This window comes from Bombus bifarius, unplaced genomic scaffold (assembly GCF_011952205.1).
Source record: "Bombus bifarius isolate JDL3187 unplaced genomic scaffold, Bbif_JDL3187 scf7180000008169, whole genome shotgun sequence".
Taxonomy (NCBI): domain Eukaryota; kingdom Metazoa; phylum Arthropoda; class Insecta; order Hymenoptera; family Apidae; genus Bombus; species Bombus bifarius.
Window position 1 is genome coordinate 895,663 of NW_022884490.1, and position 25,389 is coordinate 921,051.

The window sequence follows — 25,389 nt, forward strand, 5'->3', positions numbered from 1 at the left end:
CGATCAATCGGAAATTGAATTTCTTCGCGCACAAAACAGTAACAACATAATCGCTGTAATAACGACGCAGTGCTTTTTGTGAAATTCTGTCGATCATTCAGCATCCTTAACTTTAACGAGAACCATCGAATTATTTAACATTCTATGATTAAAAAGGAACCAGTATCTTCCTACCGATTCGACTTTTGATGTTGAGATTTTATGCATACAAGGGTACGAGCATCAAACACTCCACTCTGTCTGTATGTGCTTCGCGTATTCTATGCTGGAAAAGAACTAACAGGGCCGTTAAATACTTCACTTGGAACCAACATCTTCCCTCGAGCACTACTTAAAAACCACGATTCATCTTGTTCCCGAGATTCGAAGACCGATTCTTCTACGAAAGGAAGCTCAAACAAAAAGCAAAAAAAAAGAAAAGAAAAGAAAAGAAAAGACGAAATAAATGTGGAAAGAAGAGGGAATAAAAGTCAGACGGTGGCAGTAACTAACAAGCATCAGGCGAATGTTCAACCCAGCATCTTCCATTTAATGTCTCAGTTTAAATCCCTTGTCGGCAGAATTTCGAACTTTGAAACCTATTTCATCGTTTCGCTCAGTTTTCGTCGCCGACGAAGATTATTGAAAAACGTCCAACGAGAAGAACCGGGCGATTTATGATCGTCAATCGCGAAAAATATATAAATTAGAAATCTAATAGTTTAGATTTTTATTTGTTTAGCGATCTCGAGACCAACGATTCAACGATATTCTATTCTATGATTAACAGGTGTGCTGACGATACCTGACGAGGAAAATTATTCTTTTCTTTTTAGTACACGCTTGTAAATGAAAGTGATTATTTTTTTATTTTTTGTTTTTTAATTTCTATTTTTTACTCTTTCGTCACTGTGAGATAAGAAGATTCTCTCAGATTTCTACTCGGCTAATTAACAGTCGTCGGCAGACTGTTATTTTCAATAAAAGAAATTGTCAATTTTCTGAAATTATATCGTAACGTCGTCGGAAATGAGCGTGTGTTCCAAATTTCAGCTTTCTAGCTGGTCTGGAAGTGGGTGAAATTTCGTTTACAAAAATTACACTCAGACAGACAGACAAACAGAGAAGTAAGCCAAATACATAAAAAGCATTAAAAAATTGCTGACGTTTGCTAACGTGAATTTGCTTCCATGGAAACGCGAAGAACGCAAGGGCAGTAAATGGTACGTTTCCACGTGGCACAAAGTCATGACTTTCCTCTCGAAGAGGAAGGGAGGGAGGCAGCAGTAGAATGTACTGCTCTAACATTCAGTGTCATGACTGTAAAGTCACGATTTAGTGTCACGTGTAAATGTACCTCAAGCCTTAAGCAAGTATAAACAGTTGAAAGCATTCGCAACAACGTGTTGATGATAGCATTACCATTAATCGTTGCCCATGTTCCGAGGAACGATCGTTTTGTTCTACGAAACACGTATACGTATGGCTGGGATTAATTTCGATGCAAGTTAATTTCGGTAATTTCGGTACAAGACACTCGTAGAATTAGATTACTCTTCGTTTCTAGATAACGTTTCACCTTACGAATTTACAACGAATATGAACAACAAACAAGCTGATTTCGAATCTCAGAATGAATATTTGTAAACTTGGAAAACGTACCTCTCACGTATATTTACATATTATTATGTGAAATATTATGTAAAAGTAATACGCTTGTACTGTAAAGATAAGAAACGTCGAAAACTAGAAGTAAGAAAAATGACATACTTATACGCGTGTATTTCTGGTTAAAGTACTCTTAATAAATTGAAATCTACTTGGTCAAGGTTCGATCATACTCGAAGACATGGCTCGTGTTTCTCTATTGCTCCTACTTTCTCACGTTACAGTTCGAACGTATCCTTTTTTCCTTCCAAGTACGTACGTACGTACGAAATGCATGGAACTTTCTAGTCAGATTCGAATCTATTTACGATGCGCTTGATCTCCTCTCTGCGAATGGGCTTTTGCTCGCAAACATTTGCTTCGTGGAGAGGATACTTGGCAAGTGTTTCAATGCGAATGATCGCGAACATTAGCAAACGTTTATTGGAGACGTTGGTTCGGTGGTAAACAGAGTTAAGAATCAGTGTTGGTGATCTTGGAGGAACGGCGCGTGTCTAGCTTGTAATCGTTGTATCCTCGGCGCGATACGCGCAGGTAACACTTGAGAGGTCTGCCATAACGACATCGTGGATATTAAACGAGGCACGTTTCAGCACGAGAACGAGGCATTGGGACGGTCATGTATACGCGAGAGCTTGAAATGCCTATGTATTCGTGCGTACAGTTTGTTGTTTGCCGCGCCTAGATCATTTCGTTGCTTGCCTCTCTCACCTCCATACGCCTCCTCCTCTTCCTCCTCACCGGTTTCTCTCTCTCCCCACGTCGATCCTCCTCTTACCCTCCTCGCACCTGTATATTTTCTCTCTTTCTCACTCCTCTCTGCTTCTCTGCTCCTCTCCTTCGCGAGCACAACCGGTTTATCTTTGATCATTCAATATAAAACACAAGATCGGAGGCGCACACCTCTGCGCGCGTTCACGTATCCACAGGTATACGTTGCATACATCGAAAGAGCCACGATTCCGTTCCTCGGTAATTCTTCCCTCTCGCTGTTTCTCCTTCTCTTATTCCCTGCGCGACGTCTTTCTCTTCCTTTGACTTTTGGCTCCTCTTTGGTTCGTCTTGTCCACTCGGTTCGTCTCCTCCCAATCCCTCGCGTTGATCCCTCTTTTTCTCCCGTTCTATCCCCTGCAGGCGCGTCCCTCTTGCGACACGCATTCGCACGCATACTCTACGCTCCTCTCCTACTTTTTCTTCTCCCTCTTCTTCATCTTCTCCTTCTCCTTCCTCTTCGTGTTCTGCTTCTTCTCCTTCTTCTTCTTCTTCTTCTTCTTCTTCTACTTCGTCTCGTTTGGTTAAGAGCCCCTCGGTTTGTTTGCACTGGTTCGCCGTGACGCGGACGCGCGCGCGGCTCCTCACCGTCCGCCTCCTGGCCAGAGGAAGTTTCCTCCGGTTGCAGAAAACCAGATGCTTTCGAAAGTATAGCCGCGGCTATCTCTCCGCTTCTAAAGACCGGCTACACACCTCCGCGTGATACGCCCACGCGTGTGCGTCTAACTGCGTGCTCGGTCGCTCGCTCGCTCGCTCTTGAGACTTGCGACACCTTGCTATCACCGCGAAACGAAAACGAGCCTTTGTCAGATGCCTTCGGATTTATCCAGCCGATTTTTATCGTCCCATCGAAATTTCAAGGCAGAGACGATGATCGTTGATTTTAGAAAGTTCGTGCATCTTTCCTAACGCCGTGATCTGTTATAGAAACTCGCGATCTCATTAGAACGTATCGTCTCATTCCTACGTGTTTCGAAGATTCTCGTCGCAAGTTTTCAGAATTTTCTTACCTAACTGCGTGATTTTTTGTATGATAGTACCGATCGAAGGATACGTTCGTGCGAACGATAGTAATAATATCTTTATCGTATCAATCACGTTGATATATATATATATTAATCACGGGAATATTGGTTCATAAAAATCACTCAAAAATATTAGTCTAGCAAAGTATTACGATTCGACGATTATGATATTTGGTAACGACGACGTCGGTTTATCAACATGACGAAGTAATGTTTGCAATTTTGTTACCAAACAGCGTAATACGCTCACTTTTCGCGATCCCAGCTATGTATATTTATTTAAATAGCCGTAATAATATTATTATTTGGCCATGATGTTGTTGGTTTATCGGCAGTTTCCACATCGTTGGCGCGGGTGTTTGAAAAGATGTTCGTGGGTAAATAAATGTTTGGCGATCGTCGTATTTGTCGGGGAATGGGCTAGTGGAGGCTGCGGTTAGCGAAGATTCAAGAATACCGTACTCGGTTTCTCTCTTCTTCCGGTGATCTTTTCCACGGGCTCCGAGAGAGCAGATTTTATACGCCGTTTGAGAGAAATGTCCACGATCGTCGTTTTATTGGACAATCAAGGTATTGAGTGGGAAAGAGAGAGAGAAAGAGAGAGAGCGGGAGAAAAGATTATCTATGGCTGAGAGAACTGTAGAAAACTCCACCTAAGAACGGACGATCGTGACGATAGCGTTAATGCTGTGTGTTTTACTCGTACTTATTGCGATGCTAATTCAGCGGTAATAGAGTCACTATCGGGCCATTAACAGAGCAATGACAAAGGTATTTGACTTGTGCGTGGAATGTATGCCAGCTGTGCTGATGTTACGTGCTTTACACTTTTCCCTCTGTTTGTACGACGATCTTTAATCTTTTCGACGACTCGATTGTTTTTTTAACTTTATCGCAACCAGCTTGGTAGACAGATGTATTTATTTAACAAATCACGGTCAGACTTACGAGTACAAGGAAGAAAATGAGTTACGATAATGGATAATAGATGTACGACGAAGAAAACGAAAAACAGATATAAATATAGGAGAAAATTTGAGAACGATATATATATATATATATAAGAAAAAAAGACGGACGAAGAAAGTTAAATGATAATGACACTGTAGGAGTTAAATAATTGCAACGTCGATCGCCTTAGCTTATAGCAAGATTCAGAGAAGAGATCGGCTCGATCGAAGATATTATTTGCATAGTTGCATATTCCGATGACGGGATTACAAAAGTTGAGATCACTAGACAAGACAGATGTTTTTAATATCAGGTACACCCTCTAGTTTCTAAATAAAATTAACAAACTCTATTTCGATGCGATATAACATTTCGTAGTTACAAATATATAAATTGAATTATTTAGTAGCAGTTAAGAGTAACAAATGAAGAAATTATAATTGTGTTCATGATTGCTAGTAATTGCAATTTTTATTTGCTAATTTCCTACAGGATTTAGCTATAACTGGATGGTATCAAAAAATCCCCTCTTTTCAGGAAAATGTCTTTGTTTCAAAGTTTTGAAAATTTTCCTACATGAAATTCTATATACTTATTTTCGAAGGGGTGTTCATGATTGCTAGTAATTGCAATTTTTATTTGCTAATTTCCTACAGGATTTAGCTATAACTGGATGGTATCAAAAAATCCCCCTCTTTTCAGGAAAATGTCTTTGTTTCAAAGTTTTGAAAATTTTCCTACATGAAATTCTATATACTTATTTTCGAAGGGGTGTTCATGATTGCTAGTAATTGCAATTTTTATTTGCTAATTTCCTACAGGATTTAGCTATAACTGGATGGTATCAAAAAATCCCCTCTTTTCAAGAAAATGTCTTTGTTTCAAAGTTTTGAAAATTTTCCTACATGAAATTCTATATACTTATTTTCGAAGGGAGAAATTTAGAAGGGAGCCTGATACCATGTTAGGACACTGGCACACGTTTTTAGATCGCGTGAAACGCGTCCTCGAGAGTTGATAATTTTTGATTGAAACGAATCGCGAGATGAGCAAGGTTCCTCCACGTCCTTGACTGTTGAAAGCATTGCGAAAGCGTTGCCGGTTGATCTAGGACTGCCCCTTTGTAGGGAATCGTTTTATCCTTGAACCTCCGGCAGCAAGAGGACACGCCAAGAAATTTGCTTTTTATTACTCTTAATATATGGAAACTGGATCAGAAGGATACGCGGATCGAAGAATCCGTGAAAGACGTATAATCAGCGGCGCATTAGTCGCCTGGAATTACAGTTCCACGAATTTCACACGTTTTCTGCGTACCATCATCGTCTAATCGCAATTTTAATATATCTTTGTAAGATTGGATAAATTATTACATTATTTATAATTTACGAAGCTATTTGCATTGTTAAAAGATACAAGTTATCAGATAACAATATCGAAACTCTGAAAGTGTAAGATTTCTGGAAATGGCTTCGATGAAGATCCTGTTCGAGTATCAAAAACTACGATAGGAAACGAGACGATTTATTTAAGATTATCAGTTGCAAATCTTCATTTTTATAACTTTGCATTCGCCTATTAATTGTTTCATTCGTGTTTCGATAAATTTCTCGACTTTGTGACTCTTTCAAATTATTTTATAAATCACCAACGTTATTTTTAGAACGATCAGAGAGTTTCTACAGCCAATTTCAAAAATTAGATTATTCTAAGAGACACGACAGTGTCGTCAAATGCGCACAACACGCGTCTTCTATTCAGAAACTGCACGAAATTCGTATTCCTGCAATTCCGAGAATAGCAATCATAACGAATTACGTATTCTTACGGTTCAGTTTCCACGCGCATATTAAACGTACCAAAAACCTCGTACCTATCGTAATACCGTTATTAAAATTTACTTTCTAAATGTTCCTTGGATCAATATGCCTGTTCCTAGATATAACGAGATATAATTAACTCGCAGTTCTTATTTTAAATTATCGTTAATTCCCTTTTCCTTATTAATCAATTGCAGCGCACCGAGTCATGCGATCAGACAGCCGTTTATCCGAACTACGTTTATTTTACTTTGTTTATACGCTCTCACGTATAACGCGCGTAATTTTGCTAATGCTTTTCTTGGCAGCTCAAATTTCTTTTGCGTTTTAATTCATAATCCCGCTACAAGCGCATGAAAACCACTTCTCACAATCGTTGTTGCTCGACTCGTTCTATCGTTGCTACCATCGTGTTCGGTGCGACATATTTTTATATCCTTTGTATCAACTGCTTCTTCTACCATCCAGATGCTCCTCTTTCTATCAGGAACAGTCACAGCGGAAAATCAGAATTTCTTACGATTGCCAATTTTTACATTATATTCGTAAAAATCCACGTCTGCGTAAATATCGGCAGTCTGCGTTCTTTGGTGCTAAATAAAGCCGTATAACGAAACTCGGCGTTCCTGGAGAAAGAGACGGCATAATTCAATCGAATTCGCCACGTGCATTCGGCAAGCGGAGGTTCGTCGACAAGCTGGTAGCCAGTCGATTCTGTAACGGCGCGCAAAGTGCAGCAGCAGGTGTCCGCTGCAATCACGGCAAATGCGCATTCCTGCGAGCCAATTTACTAGCTTTCTCGAACTCGGTACGGTCGTGCTCGTAAGAGGGATCATTTGCATACACGGCAATGCTGGCTCGCGGAGACGAGCCGACGGCTACGGGCCTCCGCAATGAGACCGTTTGGATCGTTCGCACGTACACGCGTGTCCTTTCGTTCGAATTTCGATATCGCGCGAAAACTGCGCGAGCCGAATGCGAATCGATGCCGCTTGAAAAATCATCCTGGCCGTCGCGTCGCGACCAACCGATTCTACGCCTCAACGCTTCTTCGTTCTCCTTTTTTCCTTTTCTGCATTTCTGCCTCGTTGTTTCCGCGCGTCATTGTTTCGCCGATCGAGCCGCCGAGAATGCGTTTTCTGCTTTATTACCGGTGGAACGAACGATTTGTATGGCACGCGTACAGGTTGCGGATGAGAATCGAAGCTGTGGTTTGAAGTCGAATCGCTGATTTTATCGAACGTTTGACCTCTCCACTGATTGGGGCTCGCTTCTTGGCATATTAACGATCGCTAAAGTAGTCTTACGTGATTTCATTAATAACGTAAGGTCGGATAAGATAATTAGCGTATCGGCGAGTGCGAGAAAAAGAGAATTCTCGTAGAACGAAGCTGTGCAGTGAATCGATAGCGAGATCACCGTTTTTTCCTTTCGGTGATCGTTTTACGTTCCTAGAAGAATAGCATATATTTGTTTCGATTAATTTATTGTACTACAGGACACGTCCACGCGTTACACACCTTACTATCATAACCCACAGCCGTGTCTTTTATTTACCGCAATTGTTAAAACTCATTTGTTATTTTCAAGTAACCGTTCAATTATACCGCATTAACTAACCATATCGATTGGAAAGTAGGTATTATCGAAACTAGATTTTCTCAAAGTCCTGTAACACGCATCATCTGTGAGCGATAAGAGAAATTTATATGGTCGCAACACGTTCTAAATTAATACCGATAACGACCGTACGCTGTTATTTACTGCCGAAGGTGCAAATTTCCCGGCTGAAAATACGATCCTATACTTTCACGAGGGGTTCCGTTCCAATCTGGTGTCACTATCGCGGCATGGAAATAATATTCTTGACATTAATATCACTAATGTGCAGATCCAAGTTGCGACACTTCATGGTAATTCATGTAAAACGGCTTTATTTTTGTCACACCGCAAACTGTTAGGACAGAAGTATAATTATTACCGCATGAATAATTAAAGCAGCTCCGATATAATTATGATAAACAAGTACCATAACTTCTTTTCAGTTCCGATATACATTACGAAACGAGTCTACGATCATGTCGGGTTCCACGCGTTTCCACCACGGCCGTGTCTTATACCCTGAAATTTCTGTACGCGGCCGCCTCTCCGCGTTTCATGCGTGCCGCGTGACGATAATTAAGAATAATCGATCGATCAGCATGTCAGCTGACAGAACGATCAATTAATTAAACGTGCAAACGGTGCGAGGCAGCGGCCACTTAATTGCAGGGCCAACGTGTTGGGAAACCATGAACTGTCGCCTATATCGGCCAAGTGAACGGCTCCCTCGATCATGCTATCGAGAACCAGCTGACACACCGCCGACTCGAGATTCTTAAATAGTTAATATTCCTGAAGGTTGCCTATTAATAATTCCAACTGCTGGTAGGCCATTCTAACAAACATGCGCGCGAATCGTAATCGTTCACGCGTGCATTCCACTTATCGAATCAAACGGGGTAATTGGGTATCGCCAAATTGGAACGTTTCCTCGTGAGTTACATTGCCGATTGGCCTGAAGGCGATCATGGCAAAAAAAGAAACCTCTTTTCTTATAAAGTTCTTCGGCAATACTTTAAACAGTGCGTCGAAATGCGTGATCTTGTAAAAGTTAAATCGCTTTAGCATCTTTTCTGCCCATTTTTGCCATCCAAATGTCAACGTTTCTAATTAGCCAAGGGTTCTCGGGAAATAATTGTCGGTCTTTATTCTTTATTATGTTTATATATTATATTACTTTATTACGTTTTACGCTTTGACGAATTTTTAAACATTTACATCGTTTCGATCGGAGTCGGCTAGCGCTCTTAGAGAATTTTGTGCCAGTAAAAGTCTCTAACGTTCGAATAAAATATTTCCTGCATCTTAGTTTTCATAGCGTTATAAGTTTCCAAATTTTGTCCTAAAAATAAAAACATTTCCAACTATCGTCGGAAAATTTAGCGTTGTTAAGTTCGTGCAACTAATTCGAGAAAAAGGCGTTTTTCTAAAATACGTTGCAAGCAAATTAAACCTGTTTAACGACTGGACGATAGTAAATGCACCGAGTAATCGCGTATATTATCGCGTAATTATCAAAACGAATATCATTGTGTTTTTAGTACACGAAATGAGACCAGAGGACATTGGGATCGTCGGGTTCAGAGGCGACCCTGACAAGCAACCCTTTATGGTGGGTTACTTTAAGAGTTCTGGCATCAGAGAATCGAAAGTACGACAGAAACGAGATGCCAGGAGAAGAAAGAAGAGCGAGTCCTCGAGTTTGGATTATCGGAATAATCCGTACACCGGTAAGTCCGGAAGGTAACGTCCGATGAATCAGTAAATCTATCATTTCCATCTCCATCTTTCGTATTTTAGAGTAACATCGAAAGAGGAATTTTTTCTCATTGAAAAAGATTCGATTTAACCGTAATGTACAAAGAAAGATCGATCCAAATCTGTATTTTACCTTGTCCTGATTGCGCGTTAAAGTCGTTTTTGTTTCAATAGTTCTACCTCTAAATTGTACTAGCGTAATGCCGGTTAGACATTTTAACATAAACACCTTAGTTTAACAACTTGTGCGTGTACTCTGTTTAACAGCCTCGTAATTGACAGCCTATTCTCTTACTCGGAGCGCAGTGCAACAAAAATTTTTAATAAGACCATACACAGAAACAGGCGGTGTAACGTAAAAACAGTTGAAACTGTAATGTCTCTATCTCGATAGAAGTCGTCGAAGTGCATACGTCTGTATTTAATAATTAGAGAAACAAAGAAGCTCGTAACCGGCAATTTTGATGAATTTGAATTCCTCTCTTAATACGTAAGAAATACGCGTATTCTTTGATTCGTACTTTACCAAGACATCGCTAACTGTAAGAAATAACGATGAACAACCGGTAATCGTTATCATTTTCCAGATCCAGGCGTACAATACAACTCGAGGACCTGTAAAATTCAAACGTTGTACGTGAGCTTCAGGGACCTGAAGTGGCAGGTAAGTTACGCGAAGAGGCGTAATAATACGCATATTTGATGCAATCATGTGCTACACGATCATCGGGACTCGTAGTTTGCCGCGTACTTATCGATGATCGATATGAATATTTATTTTGCAGGACTGGATCATAGCACCGGACGGATACGACGCATATTATTGCAGCGGCGAATGCAATTTCCCTTTGAACGCTCATATGAACGCGACCAATCACGCGATCGTCCAAACGTTGGTGCATCTGGTTAGCCCTGGTAAGGTACCAAAGCCTTGCTGCGCGCCCACCAAGCTCTCGCCGATCTCCGTGCTGTATTTCCTCGACGAAAGCAACGTTATACTGAAGAAGTACAAAAACATGGTCGTCAAGAGCTGCGGTTGCCATTGATCGTCCGGGATTAGCAAGATGTATACATGTGCGGACAGCGCGTTCGAAACGACGATAAATCGAACGCAAAGCGAGCTGTGCGGCTGAATTTTCCGAGTAGAATCGATCGACAGTTCTTAATTCGATCGATGGAGAGATCGAGACGAGTATCTAGCGTTATGGAATTATTCCTTTTCTTTATTCATTCACCTATTCGTCCGTGCGAACGATTTTTATTTCGCTGATATGTCTCATCGAAGATTCTCAGAGTTTGCAATCGTTAGAACGTTAAATAATGGCAAACGCTAAAGCACTCTGTATAATTATAAAATCACACATTATTATTCCTGCAAGAAATTAAATCGTTCGATAGTCGTTTGATCTTTTAAAATTCTTACACTGCGTTCTAAGTTCGTATGATTTTCTCAATTGCTCAGAGTGCAATTCGACGTTCGAATTAAGCTGTTGTCGCTCAAAATTCCGCTCGATTCTCGGTTCGACGAAACAAAACTGCAGTGCCTGTTCGCCTGTGTTGGACGTGAACGACAAACGCTGATCGATGGCGGATTTCAAGCGTCGCAAGAAAATCATCGGTCGTCTGGTGCCAAATTTCGACTAGTAGATAGTGTAATTTCTCGAAACAAGTGCTTCCGTACTAACGATCGTAATAATTTTCGTCGCTGGAAAAAGTGAATAATTGAATGGGAACAAAAACGATCGACGAATACCTGCGACTCCGACACGTGATTTTTATCCGGTTTTAGTGGATACATTGTAATATACATATGTCCGTAACGATCGGGGTTATCAACCGATGCTTCGAATCGTTTCTTTCTTTCTACCTTTTCCTTCCTTCTTTCTCTTTCTTCCTTTCTTTTTTTATTTTCCTTTTTTTTTTTTTGTTTTCTTTTAATCAACTCAGATATCTCATCTAATGTTCAAACATTCGATCGGTTAATATATCGTTTAGTGATATTAATTTAACGAAGTCAAACTTCCGATATTATAGTCTGAGAAAAAATGAAACAAAGAGAACGCGGTTGTTCGGTGAGTTTCTACGTATTTGATCTGTCGTTGTTTTGAAAAACACATTTGTGTTCGCGTTCTTCCGTTCGCTCGTCGAAGGCCTCTATGTACGCAAGCCGACACGAAAAGGAAAAAGATATCTTTTTTTTTTTTTTTCTTGTAATTAGACTTATTTATGTTTGTAAGTAATGCGTCTGACCGAGAGAATAAGAGCACCGTGTGTAATACTCGTAGCAAATTCGTACGTGTACAGGTTGTTTCATAAGATAATCCATGAATCCAGCAAGTGACAGATCCCTCGCGCAAAAGCGAATTGATTCTTAAGACAGGTTTGTCGGTTGTTGGCTTCTGATCGATCAACGGATTGCGCTGAAGAATCAAGAATTAATAATTTTCATCCGAGAATCTCTCATTTACGAAAAGTCTCGCTACTTATCGTATAAAACATTCCACAGAGTAGTCGGTTAATTGTCACCTTAAATATCATTGAAATTACAAAGAGTGGGAAAGAGTTTATCTATCGAAGATAGCACGATAGAAAAGATACGGCGAAATCAAGTGTTATAGTAGGATATTATGATAACTCTATAATACGAAGAATTTATTTGTTATTTATTCTTCTTCTTAAGGATTGCGAGTTTGATTAATTTTCATTATTCATGAAATTGAAATACTCAAGAATTTGAATGAATATACCGAAGAAAAACGGAATTTTATCCTCAACTGCGATGATATAAAATATCGCTGTGACGTAGCTCCAACCTAACTTACAATAGTCTGCATTAAGTTATTTAATTTGAAAGTACGTACTTCCTCTTTAATTTGAATTTTCTATCTTATGTGACAAAGGCCGTGAGTAGTGTTGATCGCGTAAGATATAAGATACGAGTTAAAATGAATTAACCCAATTCAAATCTAATTTAAACTGTAGCGATTACCTATGGGCCAACAATACCAATCGAACGTTAATATAACACTTAACTTTTGTAATTACAGATAATTGCTTAATTCAATTAGCAATACCTAGACGATTATACATATAGAACAAGCGGAATAAGAATTATATGACTAAATCTTTTCTGCTATATAATTATTATAAATGAAATATTTTTCTCTAGCTTCCTCGTTCCGAGGGATATTAATCCTCTATAACAAGAATTCTTTGTTTCATTTTTCTTTAAAGAAAAAAGAATCGGCGTTGCTTGCAATTTGTTATATATAATATTATTATTTTATTATACGATAATTATTCCAACGAAGTCTAAATTTCAATATGCAACGATACAGTGATAGTAAGTAAAGTAAAAATAAAGGATATAGCGATAGAAGTAAGTAAAACGATGACAGAAAAGATACATATCAATTTTCAATTTAAATTTCGTTATAGAGGATTAACATGGCGACAGTTACCGAACCACCCTGTACATACTTACACACCCTAGTAACTCAACTTTCTATGTACATGTATGTAAAGTGTAAATTTATATACATATAAGTATATAGAAAGTGGACAATTCTTTAGTACGATTTTGTAGTATCGTAATTATAATGCGACAGAGAATCAGATTTGTCGAACGAAATAAACATCATAAGCGAATATTTTTCAATCGAGGCGAAAGTACATATTTTCCAAAATCTCGTGCTTTTTACTTTGCGTCCCACATGCAAGTCGGTATTGTTCGCGCATTTCAAAATTATGCGTTGACTCCATTTTGAAACGTACGCGTTTAACGCAATCGATCGATTAATCATACAATCGAACGATAATCGCACAGTTTTGTTCTTCCTTTTCTTCTGTCTTCTTCCTTTCTTTATTTTCCCCCTTTTTTTGTATAGATTTCTATTTTTTACAAGCTCTTAGAAAACGTACGAGAGTTACGTTATAGTCATACTTAATTGACGCGTGAGATTAAAAGTTTTATAAATTATTCCGACGCAAGATTCGAATGTGGTGCCGCCGCTGCTCGAGATATGTGTCAGCGTTGTTTAATGGCGTTTAACGAGCGTTTAACCGTGTGAATGGGAATGAAGCATAGTCCATTTTAGCTCGTGGGTGCGTGAATGCGTTCGTGGATGCGATCACAAATCAATCGATGAATATATATAGTCTGTGGTATTATTAACACAACTTTTGTAATGACAATGTAAATATATCGTTGTAAATACGTTCTATAATGCATACTACATAATATGTACAATGTACTTGTGTCAGTTCTTTCGTTTTTATTACCATGCCTCTATTAAGTACGTGAATCATTTTGAATATGTCTTATTGGTAACAGTATCTTTTAATCAACTTAATGATTCGTACTGAGGAAATATATCTTAGTTAAAAGGTTAAAGTTACTCTACTTAGCTGCAAATCTAATTTAATTTACATGATCATGAGTAACAGCCACAAAGCGCAACATTACAAACTTGACAAAAACGAACGTTTTCCTAATTCAACTTTATACAAAAGGACGTGACAAATATTAATATCGTTTGTTATAATGAATTTTAACAATTCATGATGATAGATACTAAGAAAAATGTATAATTCTAACAATTCATAACAAAGAACACTAAAAGTATGAATGTTTTGACGTTTGGGTAGCAATTATATGCAATTTGTATATTGCTCATATTTACGTTAACAACAATGGATCTAGTACCGATCAGACGTTGATAATATCATGATAAAAGTAACGAATAAACCATTTTTTGAAATATGTAATAGGTATTGGTATTGATAATTTGAATTTTTGTATTTATTGAATTCCGAATGTTCGAGACGACATTTTTATTTAAATATCTATACTAAATAAGTTAGTCTGTCTGCTGATAGGTGGCACTGCATGTACGCCCCACGATAATTTTACATAGGAAATCAGTTTTAAACAGAATTTTAAATGTTTTGAACGTTATGTACTATGAATTAATGAAATAATTTAATTCTGAATATCATATAAATAACTTAATACGTAATATAAATTATTTCATACATAGTCCAGTAAATATTTATTGTATAATTTACTTTGATTTGCAATGGTGTGAAAATACATGTATATTTAGTATATAAAACGTGACATACCAATTACGATGGAAACCGGTTTCATTGTTGCATCTTGAGAAGTTGATAACAAATCTGCTAGACGCTTTTAGATTAGATCTAAAGGAAACCCGTTGTCACTATGATGTTCATTATTCGACGATTCAGATAGGCACGAGATTTTTCAAACTGCATTTCGACCAATCAAGTTCGATCATACTTGGTTACAGCATATTTAAAATTAACTCGTTTTCAATCGATAAACTATTTGAAAATCTTTCAATTTTCATAAAAATATACATTAACCGCCAACTATCTATGAAACTGAGTATCTCTCGCACATTTAAAACATAAAATAAAGAACTAAATCATAGTTCTTAGAAAATATCGTTGTCGTGAATTAATTCGACTGGGAAGAACATGGCGACCACTCTCGAATACGTTTCGATATATCGTTAAGCGATATTCTCGCTTCAAATCGATGATCGTTTTCACGATGGACGGCGAACGTGCCGTGGGCTTGATGTTCATACGAAATGACGATTTTTCGTGCTGACAATGTTTCTTGCTTGAGAATTCACGTGCATCGGCATATGCGACTGTGATTTTCGAGCGTCTCGCATGGGAAACAGATAGTAACGATTGTGAAAAACCAACGAATCGTTAGTGGTGCTAGTGCGAAGTTTGAGCTGTGTACGACAGTAGTCTTCTCGTGTGCTTTCGTGCCGCTGTCAACGAAAATCCGAATATCCAGATCTTAGTTTAATTATATGAGAAAATTTGATGAAACGGATAAAAAGCACATTGTGAATTTGAGTTCAAAGAACGAGAACACACACATTCGTCATTTATTTGAAGGAAATAAGAGTCGCGCGAGGTACGCCCCTTTTACAGGTGCCAATACCATTTTTGCAACACCCATCGAGTGAATCGACCACCGGAGACACCTCTCGAGGAAGCTGAATTTCAAGACGTATCCAAATTTCTTTGGTGATATGCTTCTGTAATTTTGAATTGAATACCTGTAGTTGGTTTTTCCGCTGTTTCGCGCAAAATCGATAGAGAAGCTCGCACATTACCCGAGGAGTGCGGAACGCGCGACGACTCTTGCTGACAAAAATAGCAGGGTCCACGGTAGACACGATAGAAGAGTGTCCTTAACTGCTACTGTTCATCCTTTGCAGTGTTTTATCGTGAGCCGGCATTATTTCGACTGTAACTTTTAACTGCTCTGCGTACGGCGCTGCTTGTCCAAAGAACGCTATTTGAAGTTTCAAAACATCGTGTCTATTGCAGCCTTGTGTATGTTCCGGCACGAGCCATAAAGTAGCCTGTGATCATTTCAATTTTCTGGTTACCGATCTTACTGTAAATGTTATACGTAAATCGATGATTGGTAGGTGAGTGATACAAAATGGACTGAAAATCGAACACGGCATCGTTTTAACGCGGATAATTTACTCGTAAGTGATATTGCTGTTGTCGAAGCGCACAATCTAACCTTACTTCGAGAAAAATTTAGCGGTATTTGTGCCACCTAACCTTCGCGTTCGTCAAACGGAGTGTTCGAATTGTTCGACGTAAATTCGTAAACGTGCCCGATGATCCCGTGACGGAAGAAATATTGGCGTGCGTGTGTCGAGTAACGCGAAATACTTTGAACGCATTGTCTCGCCGGCTATGACGAGAACAAGGACCCGTTCGATCGGATCGTCGCTGCAGCCGTCGCGAATGCTGTGATTTCGTTGAATGTGGAGTGCGATCACGCGCCTCTTCGTTAAGGGCAAAACAGAGGAATCTGCCCCGAGGACGAAGGATCGGACGTGTGACGGCGTGCCCGATACGGTCGTCCATGTTTTCGACGCAATGGATCGTAACGCGGGTGACGATCGACGTAAGGGCCCTGCCGGCGAGCAACACCACGACGGAGCCGAATCCGAACACTTCTCTGATGCCTACGATTCCCGTCAGGTATTTATACATGTTCTACTTTTACTTCTAAACTCTATTATGGCTATATCACTGAATATTTACAAAAATTATCATTTTGCAGATTAGAAGCTTGACAAATGTAATTGGTATGACGTTACTTTGTTGTAAATAATATAAATGGTAATAGTTGTAGATAAGAAAGAGAGCAATGTATATTTATATTGCAGTATATGTAATGTAAGAAATACAAGTGACATAGGTGCTATTGTTTAGACAATAATAGCGTTGATTTTATTTTAAGTTACTAGTCTGCAAAATGAATTGACACGTTCAAAGTTGTTCGTTTGATTGATTTCAAATTAGGTTTCATCTGATAAAGAAATAGTCGTTGTCTTGTATTTCTGTTATCTTGTATAATTTTCTATACGCTGTATTTTCCAAAATATCGGTATTAAATTTTTGGTAAAAAGTATGTCATTAATGTATAGCAGATTCTTGTAAAGTACTAGGAACATTATAAACTTCTACGTATAATTTTTTTTACATATTTTCTTTATGTCGAAATTTGTACATTTTTATTCAGACAACTTTTTATCACAGACGTGTCCTTTGAAATCCTATCTTTGATAGGTGGTGCTTAGATAATATTAGTTTCCTATCAAAAGAATCACAGATTCATTGGAACGATCATAAAATTCATTTTTGAAGAAATAGAGTAGAATAGTGTAATTTGTTTTTTAATTTCCTATATTTCTATACGTTCCTCAAAGTACATAATACATACATATTTTGAAAAGCTAAATAGACTTGAAAATTTATTCAGCTTCATTTTATGGTACTGTTTCCTAATTACATATATAAAACTTTTCATTGTATGTTCGTACATGCATATATTTGTGCTAGAAGAATATTTCCATATAAAAGTACTTGAAATAAGTATTAAGTCATAATTACTGCAGATCATATATGTAATTCTATGTATAAGGTAGTTCCTTAGTTTGAGCGAAGCGCAATATTAAAACTGATATTTCTAATAAATAATCACAGAAATTTATTTATTAAATTTTAAGAACAATGTATTTTTATTAATCAATTAGATTTTAAATTATATTTTTTTATTAGATTTGTAAATTATTCCAGCATGAATTTTACTCACAGACATTAACATTTATTTTTGTTCACAATTTTACAACATATCATTTATTGATACTGCTGACACGTTTGTTATTAATTCGTGTATGAGTCAGCGGTTCCCAACTACTTTTTCGTATTTCAAAATTTCTTGTTATATTATTTTGTGGGACGTAGCATGAGATTCACTATTTCAAACTCAGAGCTGTGACTAATTAATCTTCAATGCTCACGATAACATGTCAGAAAACATTGTTAAAAAAGTGCATGCTATCTAGCGCGAGGAATTCATTTTTATAGTATAATAAACTTGATACAATGAAAAATATATTTTCATCGACTAAAAAGGAGAAGAATGGCCTTGAAGTCTTCTCAAGGATTTCAACAAATGAGAAAAAAGATTAAATTTCATGTTTATCTGTAAATATGTAAATCAAACATTGCGACCATCCATCGCTATACGATTATTTAAATTAACATCACAAACAAATTACAAACGAAATAAAATGCAAATCAATTTTCTAAGAAACGATCAGGAAATATTGCAGTTATTTTTAATATCGATATTTATTTATACCACACTTTTCAGCAATGATTTCGTTTTACGAACGTAACGTTATCATTGTGAATTCTATGCTAAAATTCTACTAACTGTATGCTGAAATTTATATACAAGACAGACGCGATTCAGAGAAAAGAAAAATGTACAGAACTAAATAGAGTGTTCACGTTACTGTTAATTTATTTTTCATTAATTCGAATTTGCAGAGACTATCGAAATTTCTCGTAAATAATTTATAATACGAAGGTGATCTTCCCGGAGGCTGTTGTCGTTGCGAACAGACTAATTCGACCGTAGGAGAAGAGAGCATAACGTTCGATCAATGAAAAGATATCTCTGCGCAACGCCTCGTGTCCAAGGCTCGTTACAAGCTTACTCGTTCTTGTATCATATTCCAATTATTTGTAATTAATGGAGTCTGAAGCTACACGTGGAGATCTTTGCGTGCAATAGCCACGATCAGGGCGACTGTCTCGTTGAATATTATTTTAACGTTCGATCGGCTTAACTTGATTGCATCTCTATTAATTATCGTTACATACTTATTACTGTAACAAATAATTTTCTTACAAAATCTATTTCTGAAATTTAATATATATACATGTATTGTATTTATTCGATGGATGGATTTGAATTAGTCAGGATTTAATCGATTCCAAATACTCGGTTAGACCATCACCGCATTCTTTGGCACGTGGGTCATCAGTGACCTACAGAGGACTGTTCGCTGAAGCTGTTATTTTCGTCGTTGGAGTTGAAATACGTATTATGGGGAAATGCTTCGTGATACGTTTAGCGAATGTATAATTATCGCGTTTAATGCATTTGATGTAGAGTCGACGATGATTCATACTACGTAGTAATATTCTTCTAGATTAATAAAGTTCTTCTACGGCGTTTCGCTTTGTTTCGTTATTTCTTGTAAGTGCAATAAAAGAAGATCAACGTGTGGTACGGATGGTGAAATGAAAAGAAAACGATAGCGTATATCTACTGTGCTATGTAACTTGAGCGAAGTATTTAAGAAGCATCGTACGTTACGAATTTTGACGAAGTTCAATGGGAAAATGAGTATGGGATTTGTATTAATCATACCTCGACAAGTATCGTTCATTAGATTATATTCTTCTTAAGCATCAAGTATACTTGCGATAATAGAATGGTAATCTATCTCTTCGATAACATCTGATTCGTGTCATACTTATTATGTGCTTAATGAAAGTTAATAATAACCTGTGTCATTAAGACCATGTAAAATCAATGTTATAGAGACATGTAGAAATCGATAACTTAATTAATATTCAAACGTACCAGGAACAGGATTGCTTCATAATTTACTTACGATTAATGAAATGCAGACGCGATACTCAGCTAAACATGGCATTCAACCGGCCCGTGTAATTTATGGCGTGGTAAAGGCAAGAATGTGCCAATATAAAATATCGCTTAATGTACTAACAAATAAAATTAATAAATAATAACTTATATGTCGATAGATACATCAGATATGATATTTGTGATAGTAATGCAATGCCATGAAACAGCCATTGAATTTCTATAAACTTGTTACAAACTAAATCTTATTTTGTCTATAAATATTCTGCCATATTTTCTTCTATCGTACATGTTTGTTCGATGTTTGTTATTTATTTTGGCTTACTTTTGCGTTTAATGTCTAACTAGAGAAGGCATATCACACGAATATTCCACTTTTGCATCAGCCTGTATGTTTGTCAGAATTGAACGATATGGAGAATTGTTGAAAACCGATCATCTTGTGTCTATAAAACAGACTGCTTACAAAGGCAACAGATTATTTGGGAATATTAATGAATTAAAAGAGACGGAATAATCTATGACAAAATTTAAATTGGTACAATTCTCTGGTACATGAGTGGAGCATCTATCTAGAGTTGTATTCTTCTGAACGTCGGTGTTACTTTGAACTCGATCGTGTTCTTAAGTAAACAATTTCTCAAGTTTCGATCTTATTAAAATATCAATAGACAGATAAGTTTTAGGACCGTAGCGGGATTAAAAACGATATGTTTGCTACCAAAGAGACGTTCCATCTTCGTCTTTTCCGTATCATTAATTATCTCGATAATTTAGAAGGATCACAGAGACTAATTTCGATTAATGCTTAATCTTGATTTTGAATTAATAATTACGCGTTATATGATTGCAAGAGACCAATAATTCACTCGATACAAATTTTAAGGTATCTGATAGATCACAGCAAAATCCGTGAAAATTACTCTTGTACGAAAAACCAAAATTCTTCTGTACACTTTCTGTACACTTGGTATTTCACGTGCTCGTTTACGGGTAGCCGTGGCAGACTGTCGTACGAAAGCTATTCCCGAGCTGCGACGCTATGACGAATATGGCGTCGTTTCCTGTACGCAAGGTTATTTATTGCACGGTAAAACGAGCCTGTACCTGCGCGGAGAACCACCTCCTCCAGCCACAGGAGACTTTTTTTGGCACGGTGCGGCGTGCAGGATCTCCAAGAATCGCGACGCACGCTCGTAATTATCAGTTTAATTACGCCACTGTCGCTGACTTCGAATGAAGTGGCGCGAGAAACTCGTCCTTGGAACAGCGTTTGGAAACGTCGTGTTCCTAGAAACCCGATCTTCCCGTTCGTACTCACTGTGAACGCTGATTTATTATTATTATTTATTTTACTTAAGGACGCGTCAACCTACTTTTATGGTCATTAGCGATCGCGATTAACGGAACGAGAATGTACAAAGAAGAACGTAAGATACAATAAGTGAATTACTATTACTAAAACTAATAGCAACCATACATTTTGAACACACATACACACATAGATATATATACACGGTAAAATAGCAGTACGATTAACTTAAGCTTAAATTAATAGGGTACAGTGTATGTTAAAGCTAAGTTGGTAGTTTGCAATATCATACTTGGTGATAGAAATTAATATCTTTGAGAAAGTAAGGAAGATTTCCCGCAATGGTTTTGATGATTCAGACATGTCTGGGAGACTAAATTTAATTTTCTGTCGGGAGACGTTACTACAGTTAAGAAGATGATTCGCAGACGGAATACAGTTACAGTGATTTCATTTATTTGGCTGATTTGTAGTTATAAGGCGAGAGTGTGTCAGTTGTGGTGTAATTCTAAGTCTGCTGGGAATAATTTGCTTTTTCCTATTACGATGATTTATTTCAAGTAGAATTTGCATATTTTAGTATTGCTTAATTCTGTTTTACGTTCGAGAAAATAGCATAATAGCCGTTACTAAACTTTGTTGAAAAAAAAAAAATGTTATTTACTTGCCGTTAACCCGTAACTGGTCTGACGTTCGTTTCATCACAGTATAATAGAGAAACTCGTAGAAATATTTCGAACAAGTTGTAAATAAATAACTTTCTTTAGTAGTGATTTTTACATCTTTCATTTTGCAAAAAAAAAAAAAGGAAGTCAAGCAGCTTTTCTATCGCAAGTATTGCAAATACTTTCAGAGTTTTATCCTCATTCTCTCATGTTTTATATTTCGTTGGGTAAAAAGGCATCTAGAATATTTGCATACACGTCGCTATTTATTCCTTGGACTGCCTTTTATGCTCGTGCACTCAAGAATACTAGGTAACTGGGTTACGCAGACACGTCGAACTGATTAGAATTGTGTTACATGGTGATATATGCATACGATAGCTAAAGAGAAATTATAAAATTTTTAGAACATCGTATCACGAGATACCGAGATAAGCTTACGATATAAATTTATGCCACGGGAAAAATAACATTGATAAATGAAAAATTAAAAATAGGTGGATATCCTGTGTACTATACGTAACCAATTTCCTTTCGCGATATAATTTTCTCTACCTCTGTAAATATAATTTTGAAGATAAATTTTCGTCGCCCCCATCGATCACTTTAGATGAAAAATCGATTTTCGATGTATTAGGTTGTCCCAATAGTTTCCTTCGTTCAAGGAAATAATAAATGCGCGACATTTTCTGTTTTATTTTATTGAATTATGTATGATCGATTTTGTTCCAGCAGAATCAACAGAAATGGGTCATACATAATTCAATAAAATAATACAAAGCAAAAGATCTTGTGCATTATTTCCTTATAAAACGAAAGAGACGGTTATAAGAAATTAAAATAAAAATGAAACTGCCAACTGATCATTTTACGATGAAACTCAATAATAACTTTATCGAAAAGAAAAATAAATTTTAAACAGATTCCTCTACTGCCATTCGTTTCGTTTGCTGAAATCTTTGTAGTCGAATTGTCGATTCTCTCCGCGAGTATAACTCCAATTTCAGTTATTTAAAATTTCTGTGGCAATACATTTAATTGAAAACCAGCTCTACAAATTATTCCTTCGGCGCGTTAAATCGTTATCGAGCCACGAAGCACACGTGATAAAAATATTCGAAACGCGAGACCCGGTACGTTTCATCGTGATCAACGTTTTCTTCAACTACTTAGGTATCCATTCTATCTGAGAGTCGAGCTTCCCATTGTTCTGTGCGGTTTCGTTGCACCGTTAATCCTGGCACATGGCAGCTTGCGCAAACCCGTAGCAATAAACAATCAATATGTAGGCATCATAGTGACCTCGTTATCGATGGTCAAGCTTGGCCTGTGCCCAAACGAACAGCCGTGTTCTTTCGGTTCCTTTTTAGAAAAAGGTGTCAGAAATGTAGCTGGTTGTCGTGCCGCAAGAAAGCGACGACGGACTTTTGCCAAGCGATCATTCTTTCCTCGGCTGTGAAAGAAATTCCCTCTTAAACGTTGATTAATTCGATTTTAGTCACGCGAACTTTTGGAAAACTGTCTTGGCAATGGAAACACGACGGGCATGCGAAAGGAGTGTAAATCGACTATCGATGATTCATCGATTTTTGTGAAAAAAAACTTGTACGATATCACAGCTGTGCTGCATATATTTACGCTGACTGACGAAAGTAATCGAACATTCGTGATCAGCGTTGGTTAAAATTACTGTAAAACTATGACTACTTGGAAATTAGAAATTTGTGTCATTTAAAAGATCAAGATATAATTATTCCTTAAATCTTCAGTCGTGTAGATTGTCTCATTTCCACAGTGGTCTTTCGCGTTTTATATTTCAAATGACGAAGTGCTGTAATCTGTTAGAAGCTAATTATACAATTGCAGGTAATCTGTAAATACTATTTAAGTGTCTTTAAACATCGAATCGTTCGCGGAAGCCTGTTTTCCTTCTTCGGATAAAAAATATAAATTGTTCACATGCTATGAATGTTCGTATTTAATGCATGACTCTGTTCTTTCGTCAATTACGACTGTCGCGTCGCAATAATTCTGCCTAATCAATGTCGTCTGATAAACTTGATGTCTGACATAATATTTGGTATAATTTAGGACGTACGTGTTACACGGATCAAGCGATGTGTAACTATGATTGAAGATTGAGATTGAAATCCGTGTTATCGGATGGCTCCATTAATTCGGTAGCATGACGATCGATGATAAAGACGTTATTGCACATGACGACGTGTTTAGACGTAAGTAGATTCGTCTGTATAGGTTCATTGGTCGTTGGATAACAGCTGTAATTATTCCGCCATGCACAGCTGTGAAATATCGAGAAACTGGCGTTGGAGAGACGAGTGTTGATCGTTCTCGTTCGTTTCTGTGAAAATTATTCATTAGCGCGCGGAATTATTTTGCATTATTTCATTTAATTATCCCGGAGTGAAAACTGTGAGAGTACACGTAGAAACAAAGTGTATAGCACCGATCGTCTATGGTTTGACACACGTATGCTTCGATCTAAATAAAGTGAAATTAATGGAAGAAAGTGATTTTCACAATGCACTTGTTCCAAATTTAGAGATTGCCCAATTTAATAACAAATGGTTTCTTAGAATTTAGAGAGCAACCACGTGAACCACCATGCTACAATTTCAATGGAATTTTGTAAAATATTTAAAAAAATATTCAATCGAAGGCACTTTGCTCTCCATGTAACATATTCCACCATGTACGAATTTAATTTATATTTGTTGAAAGCGGAGTAGTATCCGATAATTTTTGAAGTATCTCACGAAGAATATGCTAGATTATAGAAATTTAATATTCCTCTTTCCAAGTAAAAATATTACACGGCACTCTTTATTTATTTATTACGGCACTTTTGACAAATATTTGTTAATTTCTCATTAATGTATCGAATTTCATTGGAATTAATATTTCATTCATTCTGCCATTTCTTCACTATCGTACACCAAATAGACATCAAACGATTAGCTTGCTTTTTGTATTAAATTAAAAAGTATGCACTTTTTACAGTCTCGCTATATAGACGTTATCAGAAATGTTCGTACATCTTTCTAAATATTTTAGTACGTGCCTTTATTAATATAGCGTTGCGTGCAGAAGTATGTAAGCTGCTATAGACGATGCTATCTAGAAGGATCTTTAAGCCTTAAATTGTTTCCGCTGATTAATGTTGCGGAAACAAAGTACCTAATCTAAGGTGTGTCGCATAACTCCGCGCCGTGTCGGAGAAAATATTCTGGCAACATCACGAAGCCTTAGCAACCGTTGCCAATCCTATTAAAAATGAAGCAAAAAATGAAATTTGTCGTCTTAGGAATAAAAAGCTTATACACGATGCAAAATATAATCCAAATGATCAAATATCTCATATATTATATAGGGTGATTTGGGAATCGATTGCTAATCTGAGACTCTGATGACTTGGACGTTTGAGAGAAAAGACTTAAAGACGAGAGAATGGCTGAGACGATATTCAAAGGCACATTGCTGAAAGGAGTTAGTATTTAAAATCGTTCGGTCTCGTCTCACTGGGCATCATCATCGTTTCACACGGTCGAATGACTTCATTCAGAGCTTGGAATCGTATTCATCCTTCGTTTCCTATAAATAGCCTACGCTATTTACTTTCTGAACATTTTTTCACTCTCTTCTTGGTAGCGGGTAATAAAAACTGAATGGCGTTTGCATTCGAATAGTCCGTTTGCACGTTCAGTGTGTTAGGTACATCGCCAGATTCTCTGCAACGTGACCGAGAGGAGATTAATGGAAACGTATCACTTCGATA

At 37.3% G+C, this 25,389-nt stretch overlaps 2 protein-coding genes across 28 annotated transcripts in view; both read left to right on the forward strand.

Annotated features, from left to right (window-relative positions):
• LOC117209324 (protein 60A) overlaps window positions 1–13,827 on the forward strand; it is a 41,774-nt gene extending 27,947 nt beyond the window's left edge. The window contains exons 4-6 of the mRNA XM_033451244.1: window positions 9,358–9,546; window positions 10,162–10,238; window positions 10,360–13,827. Coding sequence (XP_033307135.1) covers window positions 9,358–9,546; window positions 10,162–10,238; window positions 10,360–10,620 — 527 coding nt within the window. The 3' untranslated portion in view covers window positions 10,621–13,827. The remainder of the gene's footprint in view (window positions 1–9,357; window positions 9,547–10,161; window positions 10,239–10,359) is intronic.
• A 1,303-nt stretch (window positions 13,828–15,130) lies between these two features.
• The window catches only part of LOC117209320 (patronin), an 88,130-nt gene continuing 77,871 nt past the window's right edge, over window positions 15,131–25,389 (forward strand). For 23 of the 27 annotated variants that reach the window (XM_033451201.1, XM_033451208.1, XM_033451211.1 and 20 more), the window contains exon 1: window positions 15,131–16,627. In XM_033451201.1, the coding sequence (XP_033307092.1) occupies window positions 16,406–16,627 (222 nt within the window). In that variant the 5' untranslated portion in view covers window positions 15,131–16,405. The remainder of the gene's footprint in view (window positions 16,628–25,389) is intronic. The other 4 variants (XM_033451209.1, XM_033451210.1, XM_033451203.1 and 1 more) reach the window with 2 other exon arrangements.